The 16,584-nt window shown below is 30.2% G+C and overlaps 1 protein-coding gene across 4 annotated transcripts in view; it reads left to right on the forward strand.

Annotated features, from left to right (window-relative positions):
- The window catches only part of Atf3 (Activating transcription factor 3), a 54,468-nt gene that overhangs the window by 33,261 nt on the left and 4,623 nt on the right, over positions 1 to 16,584 (forward strand). Inside the window, exons 2-5 of one of the 4 annotated variants that reach the window (XM_088198976.1) lie at positions 11,064 to 11,757; positions 15,562 to 15,648; positions 15,728 to 15,889; positions 15,966 to 16,124. In XM_088198976.1, the coding sequence (XP_088055102.1) occupies positions 11,491 to 11,757; positions 15,562 to 15,648; positions 15,728 to 15,889; positions 15,966 to 16,124 (675 nt within the window). In that variant the 5' untranslated portion in view covers positions 11,064 to 11,490. The remainder of the gene's footprint in view (positions 1 to 11,063; positions 11,758 to 15,561; positions 15,649 to 15,727; positions 15,890 to 15,965; positions 16,125 to 16,584) is intronic. The other 3 variants (XM_088198977.1, XM_088198978.1, XM_088198979.1) reach the window with 3 other exon arrangements.

Here is a 16,584-nt window from a genome sequence, read left to right on the forward strand (position 1 = left end):
AATTCTCGAATATTTTCCTCAATCACCTCCAGTCCCAAAGACACAATTTCATTGACAATTGGCGATTCCCGTTCATGTTTTCCCCAAACAGAATTGAGTGTTTTCTTGGTAACCCCACGATATGGAAATGGCTTTTCCAAAAGTATATGAGGATAAGATCTGTTCCTTCGGTCATTTCGAAGCATTGCTGAAATATTGATTTGGTGTAAAGTTCGAAATGATCTATTGATTCATGGAGTGGTGTTTGGAAGAAAAGTCTTGTTCTAAATTAACTCAATTTCCTCCAGTACGTAGTTCTCAAAGTCTTGAAGATAAGCAGGAGTATTATAACCAACAAGACTGAGTGAAAAATTCTTTTCGAGAATAAGCATCGGCTCAGTTGGAAATAAAGTGACGCAATACATATTGCTCGTATTATAAGGTTTTGCTTGTTTAGCAAATCAATTTTTTTATCGTATTGCGAAACACTCGCAATCCGAGGTTTTACTGTAAATCAGGCAAGTTCTAGCTTCATTTATTTTTAATTAGTCACCACGATATTCATCCGTGAGATATCTAGTAAAGCCTAATCTGTGATGTTCCATCGGAATTTTAATTATATGATCTAGAAACTAGGTTTCATTTGAGATTCAAACCCAGGTTTTTCGGGTATTAGTCATTGACTTATACCAACGGTCTATTTTGATGGTAATACATAATGTTAGTATATAAATTATGAGTTACTATTTTTTCACGCAAATCAATCATATTTTAAATATCATAATTTTGATTATAGACCGCTTTTAAATTAGTCAAACAGGAAAACACGATAACCTTCAATAAAATACTTGCAATCTTATTATTCTAATAACAGCATTTAATGCACTTTTGGAACCTTGCATTCAAGGAGAAGAGCTATACGAAAATTAATATTTGTCTTAAAATTCACTATAATTTTATTTTTCAAGATGCTAAATCATATTAGATTGAAATATAAATATGGCAATGAAAATGGAAAATATCTAAGAAAATCTGTCTTAATAAGACGTCCATTTAGTTAATTACCATTCAACTCTTATAAATGGCTAATAAATTGATTATGAACAAAAAAATCTTCAATACCATTTACTAAGCAATAAACAATCGTTAATCGTGATTGCTCTTAACAACAATACATAAATAGGAAAATACATTTTCCATGATGCATCAGCGCCATTGTTTGGCTTTTCTAAAGGCGACTGTACTCGACCGATATTTAAATAACTTAATCAGCGCTTAACATAAAACAAAAACAGTGTATTGGTGGTATTCTGGCCGCAAATAAAATTAGCAATTCCAACAATAAAACCGCAATAAATCTCGATTGCAAAACCATGCATCGATGCAGCAGCGCCATTGTTTTTATCCGAAGGCCGCACAGCCATAACCGGGCGATCTATGAAAGACTTTTTAATTGGAAAACGTGATCGATCGCCAGTATAGGGTCAAGGCGGAAGATCCATTGACTAGATCTCTGAGAGATATCCTAAGATATTCATGAATGAAGCATTGGCGACCACGCAAGTCGAGCCGGAGCGTCCGGAAACTGTTTATTGTATAATAATGGATTACATGTGTGTCTTAAAAAAATTGGCAGTGCTATAAAAAAATCGAGCATAATAAAGAACGAAGCAAACTAGACGTGGGAAAATTTAATTTAATACGCGAAGGCTACGACGAACTAAATCTAATGCTGTGCCGTGACAAGATGAATTATTACATGTGATTTTTAGATAATAAGGGCTACTTTTAGGTGCGCCTATTCTGCGCGTAAGCTATATAATTTTAAAACGATTTGTGGTTTAAAAAATACGACTCAAGGTTTGCATTATAATAAATAAGTGATATTAAACGACTTAATCAGACAGACTATGAACGGCTAATAATAGTATTATAAACAGTTTAAAATAAATTTAGTAATAATTAGATTTGAATAAAGAAAACGACTCACATTTGCTGACCTAGAAAACTCAGTGTGTGGGTTGCTAATTGTTTTGCGCCAATAAGACTTTGTATACAGCAATGATATATTTTTCCTGCTTTAATAAATAAAAATATTTTTTATACGCATTATCAGGTTTAATTAATTATATGATAATATATAATATCTTATTTATGAGTTCTTAGAAAATAAATATTACCTTAGTTCTTATTTACAAATTTATGGATTATTTTCGGATATTGTTAGTTTATAGGACTAATTGAAGCAATGGTTGACTATACATATATAGACTGAATTTTTGTTATTGCCGTGTATATTATTAATATTTAATATTTTATCATTTATATGACGCGTATAGCCATTATTATATTATTTCCATGAAATTACACCTGATAGCATTTTTGCCACAAATAGTTAATAATCTGATTTACATGTACAAGCTTGTGTCGATAACAAAAAAAAATACACGTGATAGAAAAAAACTAATGACAATTTTTATCAATATTATATATCGTGTATGCAAACTTCATTTAAAATGATGTTATGTTTCAAAAGTTGATTCATATAAATATGAATATGTTGTAGAAGATTATAATATATTTTTAGAGTATTAACTTCTGTTTTTTGTCTTGTTAAAATTACGCGAATCCTGTTGTGATAGTATTTATGTGGATTTAGTAGTTTAGAGCGTAATTGAATGGCTTTAAAAAATAGTAACACTTTAGCCAATAAATGTAAAAGTCAATGAAAACGCTATCTCAATTTAAGAAATGATGCCAAATAATTTTACTCAATTGCCAATCAATATAATGGACAAAAAATAAGTGACCAGTAAACTAGCTCTGAATCTAAGTGGATTATCACGGTTTTTTAACTATTCATTGTTCTAGTATTGTCTAACTTTATTGTGTGAAGTTTTTGTTTATATTTGTAATAGATTTTTTTATTTCTAAAAACAGCCAAAACCAAGTCATTCTAAAAACAGTCATGTATAATATTTTTATATTATAAAAACACAGGTAGTATTTTTTTCTTTTCCGCTGCATTATCTACAGATTTTTTTTATTTTGCGAAATTGCTCTTATTATATTTATTATAATATTAATAACCGCCAAACAAAATAATGAAGAAAAAACACTTTGTAACTGCCGAAATTTCAGAGAATAATTATATTTCCCAGATTGTTTCATATTTTTTAAATCAATGCAAATATTTGTTTTTATTTTAAGTCTGTCTATAGTAATTTACTAATAATACTTTTTATTGTTTCTATAACATATAATTACGTGTATTCATGTATTCATGAACTTCGGTTCTTTATAACTTTATGAATATATTCGATTATTTTAATATTTTACTGTCTACTACTCGATAAACTCTACTCTCAATGCAACGTGACTTTAATTCTTAGTCAATAAATAAATTGTCCAGGTTGTAGTGTCTTATGGTTTATTTGCTTAAGCCAAAGATAGTTGTTATTCAATATGTTGCGCAGAAGTGGGCTCGCTCTATTATTCCGGACGTCGAGCAGAACTAGTGGATGCGAAGAGAAAAGCGGCGGCTTCTGCAATCTTCGCTGTACTAAAGTTGAGTTGGCCTTCTCTTAGTTGTAGTCCAAGTTGGATGGCACTACAATGTGGATGTTCAAGTGTAGATGCCAGTAGTGTCAGATAAAATATCTGAAAGGTAGTTCTCATACAGGTGAAGTGATGACAGGAAGTTCTCAGACGAGAAAAAAAGTGATTTCTAATTGCACGCGCTCCTGTATTTATCCATGGGACGACCAATTAAAAAAGGGTGGCAAGTTTTTTCAATCAAATTGCTGTTGGCCGCCAAGACAGGTAAGAAACAGTCGTTTTGATTATAAACTCGAATGCACTGGTTATCTCTTCTCAAGGCGGCAAATATTTAATCCTTTCTGATTTATGGCGCGTACCTTGTGACTTAATCCGTTAAAAATCCATTTTAACGAAGTACCCCATTTTTTCATTAACGATTAAAACCATTAATCATAGGTAGAACTAATCTTTCTTATGATTCAACAGCATAAGTTAATCCCTCCAATTGTGAATAGAAAAGTGGTTCAATTAATAAACCAAACAGTCAATAAGTCGCCACTCTTCTCATGGATTATTGCATTGCTGTACCTTTGAACGCGATTGTATGTTTTTTCTCATAATCTTCGCTCAATGTGATATGTATTAATTTAAGAGATGAATGCTTCTCTCAAAACTGAGAACACTATACGGGCAAAGCAATCACTATTATATGGTACTATAAACTTTGTCATTAAATCAGTGTGTAATTCGATCTAAAATTTGAGTAGTCATTGTGGCAAAAATCTTGTAATTATGGTGTAATTACTATATATTTAAATGTTAATTGATTGAATATATGTTCAAGATCAATTGGAAACTGCAACCGTTAGTTATAGTTAGAGATGATAAATTATATACATTTTTTATTCTTACATTAGCATAGGTATGCGCTTAAGATTAATAGTATATGAATGTGTTTTTTACATCTATAAAAATAATTGCCTGATCGCTTCTTATAAAATATTTTATCGATATAAAAAGTCAAATTATTATTTTTTAATGTTTAGAAACACTGGCTTAAGCGAAAATTCATCATTCCGTGTAGCAAATGAACCGCAGTTTGCGTCTAGCTTGAATTTTTCTCCCGATGATTTGTATATCTGCGTTATTAATGGATTCTGCATGTGTTAATTCACAAACTATCCAGGGTTATTTATATATATATATTTTTTAGAGGCATATTGAAAATATTTACTTACGCTATAAACACGCTATGGCATGTGTTGCATAATGTAAATTATTTTAATGTCACAAAATTTGACATTTTTTTGGCTCTGTTGTACATTGTGATTTTTGTATGAATGTTGAGAAGTGCAGCTTGCCGAGGTTAAATAAATAGGAAACGCTGTCAGTTTGCACTACTCGAAAAAAGTCAACTGTGTAAACAAACTTCATTATTGACTTGAAAGCGCTAATTGTCATGCGTGAAATGTTTATTGTGCTAGAACTTTATGCATATGAAAGTTGGCCAATGTTGCAATAAATGTAAAACGAGTTGATCCTTTATTAAATTTTGCAATACACGTTGTATCTAATTTGAACACTGACAATGATATATATACTCCTTAAAAATTATTAACGAATATCTTGAATATTTTATGTATGTGTGTATTATATTAATATATATAAATAAATTTGTTTTCTTGATCTGAAAGCGGATTTCTTTAACTAGTTGTTTTTTTTGTGATATCCTATCTTCTTCGATTACATTTCTAAACAATCTCGTCGACGAGTGTTGCCAAGTTGTGGTTTCTTACATATTACTATAACATACACCATATGGTTTATTTTAAATTTTATTTAAACAGTTCTAATTGTTTAATAATGTGCTTTATGCTCTTTATATAACAAATCATGTGACGCTTAATTATACATCCGTGAGCTTATAAATATCTAAGAAAAACTAATATTATTATTATTATAATATTATTGTATTTGAATCAATGTCTTACACTACTGATCTTATCTGCTAATAAGAATGTATATTCAATTACGATTCCATTTATGTAACGGAACAGAATATACCATTTTCTATTATCAACTTGTGGGTAGGAAGACTCAGTGATAACGATCGCCAAACGACAAATGTGGTTTTGCCGTAAAAGATACGTTGCACATTAATTTTTGCACGTATAAATTAATTTAGAAAGCACCATTTTTTAATAAGAATAAAACATGCGTTAAATCAATAAATTGTCATTAAGATCAGATAGGAGTCTTGGGCGTAGGAGAAAATCCCACGTGGTTATAAAAAACTTAATCCAGTGTTGGCGGTCTTATAGCTACATATAAATATATATATTTATTGCTATATTATAAATCAATAAAAAATGTGCAACGCGTTTGATTTTAATTTAAATATGGTCAATTATATTTTGATCATAATGGATATTTTTTCTGATTCGTCACTGTCTAAAATTTAATTATCATTGTGAATAATTGTATAATTAGTGTACTCCATTATAACGCAATAGCCATTTTTCTTAATTCACTAGAATTACATTTTCTTTATTTTTTGCTCTTCCGACTCTCGGTTCGCCTCCATCCGAATGCATATCTAAATTATGCTTATCCTGCCATTCGAGATTGTGTTCGAAAAAAGACAAAACTGCTTTTTTTCAAGGTGAATACCCAACAAAAATTTTGGTATATGTGCATTTAGGTGTTCTCTCTACCTTCGCAACTCAAAGTTTGTAACAAAATAATATTTTTATGAATTTATTATGAACATTAGGAACAATATAAAATTGATTAATGAGTGTATGGTTTTGTAATTTAATTAGAGGATCAACTCTAAATGTGTTAATGTACTTTATATATTGTGTACACAATACATTCTAATTTTTCTTGAACATATTTTCAACTCATATTTTGACAAATTTCAAGTATCATATAATAATCATTACTAATATTTTTTTTAAAACATCCAAAACATAATATAGTTTATCTTGATTCTTTACATTGATTCTTTACTTTGGAACATCCAGTTAAGAAGACATAAGATGGAAGGAAACACTAAAAAATGTCGTATATACATTTACATATGTAAGTAAATCTAAATGAGGCTCGATTTTAGCAAATCAAGATATTGAAGTTGTCGAAAGCATATTATTTCTTGAATATCATCTTAAGCTGAAAATGTCTCATTTTGTCCGTTTTTTCTGGACAGTAAAGTAAGAGCGGATGTTCGTAATATGATATTATTTCTAAAGGAAATCTAAATCGAAATTAAAAATCGTAAAATTCTTTGAACCCTCATTTTTTAAAACAAATCGAGCGATCAACTCGTTGATGTTTTGATGGATTTATTTTACGATTTTTCCCCTCTTTATGGCTTCTATAACGAGCACGTGCCAAAAATTCATTCACTTATATAACCGAGGCTCTTACACGTGCTGGTAATAATTACGCCGGCGGTTTGAGAACCGGTGAACAGCCCAAATTAATGGTTCTGGCCTTGTGCCCTATCGCTCTTTGAGCGGGTTTTGTTTTTTCCTACGTTCGTGAACCGCTAATTAAATTACACGACAGTCAACGCGTAGATAATTGTACTAGGATTTTTTACAAGCAACGCCCGCATTTTCCGCAATTTTTAATAAAAAGTTCCATTATGGCAATTATTAGTATGTATACAAAAAAAAATCGCGCAGGAATTTGTGCAGCTCGTTCCGCAGGAAGATTGTGTGGAATAAAAAATAATTTCTCAGAAGGAACGCGCCCTTTTTGTTTGGCCGGATTTATGGCTTTTTGGGTTTTGTTTGCGCCTTTTTGTTAACTTTAACCTCTCGGCGTTCAGTCGCGGTTTTGAGCTTGAATCGCAAAGGTGTGTTATGTAAGTTAAAAATCTACATATTTATTGCACTTCGCAAGCTTTAATATATGTATACGTAATTTATCTAATATAAACTTTTTGAACGCCCCATTCAATTAGTAAGACAAACAGGTTAAATAAACTTCCGACACATTTTTACACTCCAATCTATTTCGTGACCGTTTACGTGTGAATCAATTGTTTGTGGGTTTGTGTGAAAATATCATAAATCATTGATCATCCATTATCAAAATGTTATTTATGATCGAAGAATATGATTTATAATATATGAAAATTTTTTTTAATACAAAATATGGATTAAAATAGTTTAACGTGATTTATTATCTAAAGTGCTCATAAGTTTTTAAAACGCCCACTATTGAGCTTTATTTTAATATTAGTCTGAAACTCGCTGATTTGGATCGTATAACATAACCCAAGCAAAGTTACTTATTAATTAATTTGACAATGGTATACTAAAACTATTTTTTTATATTTAATATCAATATTTTTACAGTAGTATTTTCAATATTTCTCTTTATATAATATTTTTTTTGTTAGTTCGACCAACAAAAAATACGTTATGGTATGGTATATATTATATATTGCTGCATAATTTATAAATCAACCGACGTACGATTTAATAGCCAATGATTGCTTCGTTCAGGTGGACGTTAACATTAAATAGTCGTTGAGGTAGGTCGACGGTTTCGTGTCGTCTTCTAACGAGCTAAAGTAGAACTGTCTACATCAAAGATGGTATTGTCCTTAGTTGGCCAGGTCAGAAGTAGCATCGATCCCGACGTTGACGTATTAATACATCTACAGCTTAAAGGTCATACTTTAACAAAGTTGTAGTCCATTTGGTAGAGACCGGATCAGCTAATTCTTGAGGTCGGTCGACAAGAAGATTACATACTCTCTCATCGACCGGCCGAATTTTAGATATAGTTGATGTGTAGTGGTCTATCCAGTGGTTGAAAAATACAAAAGCTCACAGTTTGTACACCTCAGAATGAGTGATTTTGGGGGAAATATAAATTTTGGTTCCTAAGCAGGCGTAAGATTTACGTTCCGAATGTTAGTGTTTGGGGGAAAAAATATCTGTTTTTTTTAACTATAATCTAAATATGTTTTGTTAATTATATTTATATTGCGGTAATAGCGTATTAGTTAATTGTCGGAGACAATGTTCAATTCGAGCAGGTGAATTGAATTTTAACTATTTATACATTGCTACATTTTTTTTAATCTCCTGTAAAGTTTGATTTTTGCAGTCAATTTGTCTGAAGTATTGTTATACAACGTTTTTACAGCAATACATATATGCATATTAACCCTTTGGACGCGGAAATCGACTTAAGTCGCCCAATTGATTTTTTTATCTCTTTACACAAAAATCAGTAAAAAAAATGTTTTTAAAAAAAAAAATTTTTTTTGTGAATAAACATAAAATATTATTTTAAATAAATAAAAAATAAAAACTTAGAATATTTAAACACATTATCAAGGTAAAATTTTCATTTAAAAAAAAAACAATTTTTTATTTATTTTTGATTAACGCGTCCAAAGGGCTAATTAAATAAAAATACATTACCACCTCCATCGAGCTCTCTTATCCATTATGTATATAATTTCAGAACGAATCATCCATTATTTTGCGTTCATTTATTGTTTTTTTTTGCTCTATGTCAAAGAGTGTTGAATTAATGTTTGGTACATTAACCCAGATATGCCCAGCAAATTTTGTTCTCTTAAAATTGTATTTTGATCAATGAATTTGCTTTATATATATATATATATATATATATATATATATATATAAAATCAATATAAAAAATAAAATAAAAAATTAATCGCCATTAGTTTTCCGGAAAAGTGCCATCCTACCTGTAGGTCAGTGGGCAATGGGGTATTAAAAAATAATAAAAAAACTAAGATATTTCATATATTACAACACATTTAATAGTTGTTAATATGTACATTGTCACAAAATTATCAATAATAAATTTTAACACATAAAAATATTTAAAAAAATTAAAAATTTGCTTTTTGGTAATCGATAAAACATTTGGTGTGCAATCCAACATCACATTTTCTACACCTTGTCATACATTTACAGTGGCAATGTGCACATTTGGTTTGTTTTTGATGAATTATAATTAGATGGTCCATTCTATCGTATCGTATGTCAATATTTTTTTTTTGTAGATACTCGTCCTTTTACATGTTGTGAATTTTGTCCATATCCTTCTAATATGTTGGTCACAATTCGCCTACAGAAATTCAAATTATCTGATCTTTCGCCAGTTGTTTTATAAATTTGCCATGCGTTTTGTTCTGCAGTATCAAGAATATGTGTAATAATGGGAAAATATCATTTTTTCCTCTTATAGATGTTTTATATAAACTTACGTTCTGATCAACACGATCTATTCCACCCATAAATTCATTGTATCGATTGAAGTCATTTGGCTAGGATACCTTTATAAATTTACGGTCTTTTTGAGAATACCTAGTATAAAATCATTGACAAATAATTTAATTATGAGACCATCAATAAATAAGACAAAAATATCCATCGGACTTAGATTATTATTTACAAAGTGCATATTTGGCCATTTTTCATATGTAGGTTCTAATATCAGCTAATTTCTATTCTACTATTTTTTTCTTCTTTCTTGCTAATTTGGTTTTCTCTTTAGAAATAATGGAAAAAGGAACGTTAAAATCACTATCACTATCACTAAAATTGTTTCTCATCATTTGTTCACCTTCAGACAATAGTTGGCCGGTAGAAAGACTGTTTATTGAGTTTTCATCTTTATTTCCATCATCTTCATCGGTTAAATTTCCATAATCTTCGTCAGTTATATCTTCACAACTATTTATCAGAGGCAGTATATTAATTATACTTTTATCCTGGTTTGCATTTCTTAAATATTCTACGATCTTGTGTAATTTCATATTCCTAAAAAATAAAAATAAAAAAGCCGCTTCCCACTGTCCCATGTGTAGGACAACGATGTTTGGTACCAATTTACTACAATAACCGATGTATCAATAAACAAAATACTTTCAGAAACTATTTGCTTAGACTAATAATAAACTGAAAACATTTATTTTATAAAAATATAATAAAAAGAAACTCACTTTGGACGACTCATTATCAATAATTTCGACGCGAAAAAAACAGCATAACTTCAACAGACGACAAACAACACTATACTTAACAATATTCCGGATTTTATTGTTTAGGATTTATTATTAGACCCTTTTTATGAGTTCATTCACGTTTTGACTCGTGTAAAAGTAATAAAAACGTCATAATTATAAAAAAACAGTGACACAAGTTTAGTGTCCTACCCATGGGACAGTGGGCATATCTGGGTTAATGGATATACTTTATATGAGCTTTTGTGTAATATTGTAATACTTTTGAGAAGTTCTCTAAGAAGTGCTTTTCATATATTGGTAGAAATGGCTTATAAAATGGCGTACATAAGATAAAAATAATTGCTGTTGTAATTCAGACGTTTATGATTAAAAAAATACTTTTTTGCAATTATTTTTAATAGAGCTATTTACCTTTATACAAATAGTGAAAATTTTAAATAAGAAAAACAATTCATTAGTTAATGATTTCTTGCAGCAATCCGACGGAAAATATTTTTATTTTATTTTACATTTTCAGGTCGCAACTGCGCTATATCCATGATCCAGGGAGTACGATGTCACATAAAGCCGCCTTCTCAGAAGTGTCGACTTTTCGATAATCACATAAGAAGAAAAAGAAGAAAGTGCACACAGTGTCGGGCAACAACTACGCTTTCTGTCGGTGATAAATTCTGTGTTTTAGATTTAATAAGTGACGGCAGTGCGACTGCCAGTGTAACGTGAGTGCAAAAATAAAGAAGTTCCTCCTTTTCGAAGTTCGACGGAAAAAATAAATATACCATTCTCGAGCGCGCTTGCACCGAGCGCGCGATAAAAAGATTGTGATCTGTAATGTTTAAGGATTTATTTATATATACACTATAAATTAAGAGAAATGTTTACACGATTGTAGTGTGAGAAGATATATATTTTTTGTAAAAATATAAATTTTATAAATCGAAGAAATGAGCGTGATAACTTCGGCCGCTAGTACGATTCCGACGTCCAACACTTCGAACACTCACGTCACAAAATCGGCCAAGATGTACAATTTGAACGTGAACGTAAACTCGGCGGTCAGCAACTCTCTTGTGAGTAACCTCCTGGCCGTGGAGACTGCTTGCACCACCCCCAGGACTCCCGAGATCGTCAACTCCTTGATAGCGATGACCAACCCCCTCGACGATTACAACTATAACGCCAGCGAAAAATGCGCAACTGGCGGACCGAGGGTGAGTCTTTGAACTACGTATTTATGTGTGGTACATATACGATGTGCCCCTTTAAGAGACGGGTCGTTCACCTCGACCCTATTACTCGGAAGTACTCATTTCCCCCTACGTAAAACTATTACGTTGTGGAATATTGGATTTTATTGCGCATTTTCTTTTTATTTTGTTGCTATGCAAACGTTCTTTTGATGGTTCTGCACATAGAAAATTTGCTTGTTATCCGCATATCATACGCTAGGAAGCACTTGATGTGGTCAATCAAAATATTGAGTACTGACCTATATATTATAGTGAAAAAATACGTGGGTTAATAAGCTGTCCCGTTACAAAAAATATAATAGCAAAAATCTTCCGTAATTTAAAAAAAATCATTAGATGTTGCAATTTATGTTTAGACATATAATATATAATAAAAATACAATAGTTACAAATGGCATTTGTCATTTAAATCTAGTTAGTTGCAGTCTTTGATGATAATATACTTGCTATGGTTTTTAATCATAAGTTTTTTTTAATTTTAATCATATTAAACTTTTCTGAAAAAATTATCTTGTACATATCTTAGATAATTTAATTAAAAAATCCCCACTATAAAGAAAAAAAATGTCCTGGCTATCTCTTCCTTTTCTCGTAAATATCTAGATATTTATCATTTTTACGTTTACGTTTTTTCAAGCTTATTTTGAAGAACATGATTTTTTTCATGTTCTGTTTATGTACTACCGTAGTTTTATTAATATTTTTATCAAACATTTCTGAAAAATTTACCTACTACATATCTCGGATAAGTTAATTAAAAAACCTTGATTCGCCATCTTATTTTAAAATGGAGTCTATTGGAAAAAAACCGCCATTTCGTTAAAAAATCATAAAAAAAAGATTATCTATATTAATAACGAGAAAAACAATAATTGTCCTGGGAATCTCTTATTTTTCTCGCAAATATTTAGACACTTATCCTTTTTAGATAAATGGCAAATTTTTAAAGCTTATTTTAAGGAACAGGGATTTTTTCATGTTCTGTTTATTTATAGCGGTCTTATATGACACGGTATCTACCGTAGTTTTATTCATATTTCCATCAAACTTTTCTGAAAAACTAACGAAAGCTTAATTCTCTATCTTGTTTAAAAATGGCGACTATGAAAAAATCTTAAGTTTAAAAGATTATATTTCATTACCAATAGCTAACGATATTTTTATGAAGGGTATGCATGGCATAACCTCAAATATGTTTTCGGTAAAATAATGATTTCTGGTTGTATAACAAAAGGTTTTTATCACAATATTGGTTCACCATAAGTTAATGGACAACACCTTTGTAAATAAGCCTATTTATAAATTTGCTTTTATCATGAGGTAAATCATTGTATTTTAATTAGTTAGAAAATTTATCAATTTTTTTTGTAAATTATAATTATATATTTTAGTCAATTATATTTATTTGGTTGTAATAGCGTATCAGTAGTGTGCAGGGCTTATAACCAAAAAAATGTTCAGTTCCTGCAACATTATTATTTTACAATTTCAAATTATGCTACATAAAACTAGCATATTAGAAACAATCTATCATAAAATTCACAAGAACAAACGTCTCTAATTATTAGTATTATATTTTACAAGCTGAATGATTAGGATCTATTATATTAAAGCATTAGATTTACAGCAATAATAGTTGTACAACAATCAAACTAAAACTTCAACGATTATTCAGTTCACATTATACTCGATTTCCAAATAACAAAGTTGTGACATTTTGCCAAGGAACTAGATAAAAAATAATAGACACAATAGTTCCAAAAAATCCTTCAATTATTTATAGCAGAAGTCTTCAACCTTCCACGGGCTTTGGAACCCTTCTAGTTTATATTTTTCAAGGAACCCTAAAATTATATAACAATTTAAGAGTGTTTCTCATATTTTGATTGTCTACTCAAGTTCCTCCTAAACATTATTTTACATACAAATGGAGGTTGATTTCCCCAAAAAAAAAAATGTAATCGCAGACCATTATTTTAGAAACACTGGTTTATAAAATGAAAAGAAAGATACGAAATAAAACTTTGTTTTCCATGAAATACGTATATACAAAACAAACTAATACACACAGACAAAAAAATACAAAGTAACACAAATAAAAATTATAAAAAACTAGGTTAGGCCTGCTTTTTTATCGCTAATCATATTTATAATATATCCGAAGAAATTGTTGAGATTTGCAAATGAATGTCATCTTACGCATCTAACCTATTTTTGTATTTAGTCTTCGTTGCTGCGTACAGAGAGAAATATCTTTCATACTAGGCATTAGGTATTTTACAGCTCGTGTAGCAATTTCAGGAAATTCATTCATTATTTTAAGCCAGAAATGCATAGTATCTAATTAACTTATGTATGTATACTTATTTTATTATTAAAATTGTTAAATTTCGTCTCGGTAGTCTATCCCATAAATGCGGAACCCATTCAAAACTTTTTCGGAACCCAGGTTGAAGAACTGTGATTTATAGAAATAGCAAAGATTATCATTATGAAAATATTGTCACGTATTTACTTAACTCAAAAAAACCTTGAATGGCCATTTGTATATGAGGACAACTGTTCACAATAAATAGCTAATCTATCTGAATTACTTTCTTATAATTTTATGCTCATAATAAAAACAGGAAAATCGCTTGAATTATATTTTTATAAGATTTTCACTTGAAATTTGACCACTCTTCAAAAATCATTAATAAGGAATTCCACTTACGTTCTCCAATCCATTACATAAACGAAATCAAGTTATTTTTTTATAAATCAGTCAATCACAGTCAGAGATAAAAACGTTAAGTTGTGTTTTTATTTAATGAAATAAAAAATATATCTTCATACAAATAAAAATATAAAAATGGCGCACGTCGATCTATCGACACGTATTAAATAAATGTAGTAATAATGCGATTTTTAGCTTCGAATAATGTTTGCTTTGAAAATCGTTTATTTTTTCCACATAAATCTCGGTTTAATTGCTCCTCAGCACTAGACTGACAAGGCCATCTTCAATTTTGTAGGTCGGATCGCTCACGAATCGAATGTGCACACATACTGGACTCCTTTCGGATAATTATTAAATTGAAGCTCTTAAGCTTAGTTATTTCTGTGTGAAAATTGCTCGCACAGAATTTTAAAAGCGTTAAAATTGCCCGAAGATTATATATATTATGTAACTGAGCAATTTATTTGATTCAGTAATTGCTACAAATTAGATTGTATAAATATTGTATATAAATATATTTTCGGTTGAGTATCCCTGAAATTTTGCTTTTGTGGGACAAAAATCCCAATCTCGTCTTTATCTCAATAAGATTGACTTACGTAAAGCACTAAGCATAAATTGAGAGCTTCAGATTGATATCAAATGTGAAATGTGTCTTCGAGTCTACGAACAAATCGGTAGCTGCAGTAGCTGCAGTCCAACTTGTGCCCTCCTTTTATATTTTAATTTTAATTTACCTAGTAGTTATTGATTGTATTTACACCTTGAGGTTAATAACTGTCATGCTGCAACGAAAGATTTTCACTAAATAAATAGTAAAATTTAATTCCACGTAAAAAAAATCAAGTAAAATGAACGTGCTGAAACTGGCATTATCTCTAGAACCGAGATAGATATTTTCTATGCAATATTGTTGCAATTTGAATTTTTACTTACATAAAGTTATTTTAAAAATTTCGTATCACGAATATTTTTTATTCGTATTAAAATCCTTAAAATTTTTAATCTAACAACTTGATAATAATTCATTTTATTTTTCATTTCAGAGTTTAAGTGGTATAGATTCGAATTCGAATTCCAGTGGTTCACCCCTCGGATCGCCAGCCAATACTTCCACACCCAGTATACAAAAGGTAATATTCTTACTTAAACTTACAATGTAACATTAAAAGCATGTGTATATATATTTAATATTAATCATACTAATTACAGACATGTTCCCAGCTCATCAAAGCAGGTTTAAAACTATCGATAGAATCCAAAAGAAAAATGTCTGGAAGTGACACCAGTGAAATGTCGGTGTGTAACAAACGGCTAAAGAAAGAGGAGGTGAGCGACGACGACTACGACGATAGCTACCTCAGTGGCAAAGGGGTGAGTCTTACATATATATATTTTATAAAAGTAACATTAGAGATTTACGTTTATTAATAAAAAAAATCAATTTCAGCTAACGCCCGAAGACGAAGAAAGACGACGGAGACGAAGAGAACGAAATAAAATAGCCGCGACAAAGTGTCGGTTGAAGAAACGCGAAAGAACCGTGAATTTGGTCACGGAGTCCGAAGTGCTGGAGACGCAAAACTTGGATCTAAAATCTCAAATACAGGTAGCACGATTAGTTTGAAACAATTTATCATCGTCATCGTTTGTGATGAGACAATGATTAAAACATGTGTTATGTTTTATCAAATTAGGTATCATTGTTAATGATGCACAAGTGTCGAGGTCATTTGAATAGCTTGCTATATCGATTATTGCCTTTCAAATATCCTCTATAACGTGCATTGCATTTAAACACGTCTAATTTAAAATTGAATATAAATGCTACTGCTTTTCTTTTTGTGTTCATTCTTAAATGGCATACACTTATGCTATTAAAGTTAAAAAAAAAAAAGAATTGCCGCTTTTAAAATATGATTTAACAATGGACTAACTCATTCATGTTCAAGAGCTAGTTGGAAACAGACAAGTTCTTTCAGTTGGTTGCCATGTCTAACTAATTATTTTGTAATGCACACTAAGAACCTTCACAAACCATGTAAGTGATTAATACTCATTAAATTATA

The sequence above is a fragment of the Plectrocnemia conspersa genome, unplaced genomic scaffold (assembly GCF_051122295.1).
Source record: "Plectrocnemia conspersa isolate PC_06_02 unplaced genomic scaffold, ASM5112229v1 ptg000012l, whole genome shotgun sequence".
NCBI classification, from domain to species: domain Eukaryota; kingdom Metazoa; phylum Arthropoda; class Insecta; order Trichoptera; family Polycentropodidae; genus Plectrocnemia; species Plectrocnemia conspersa.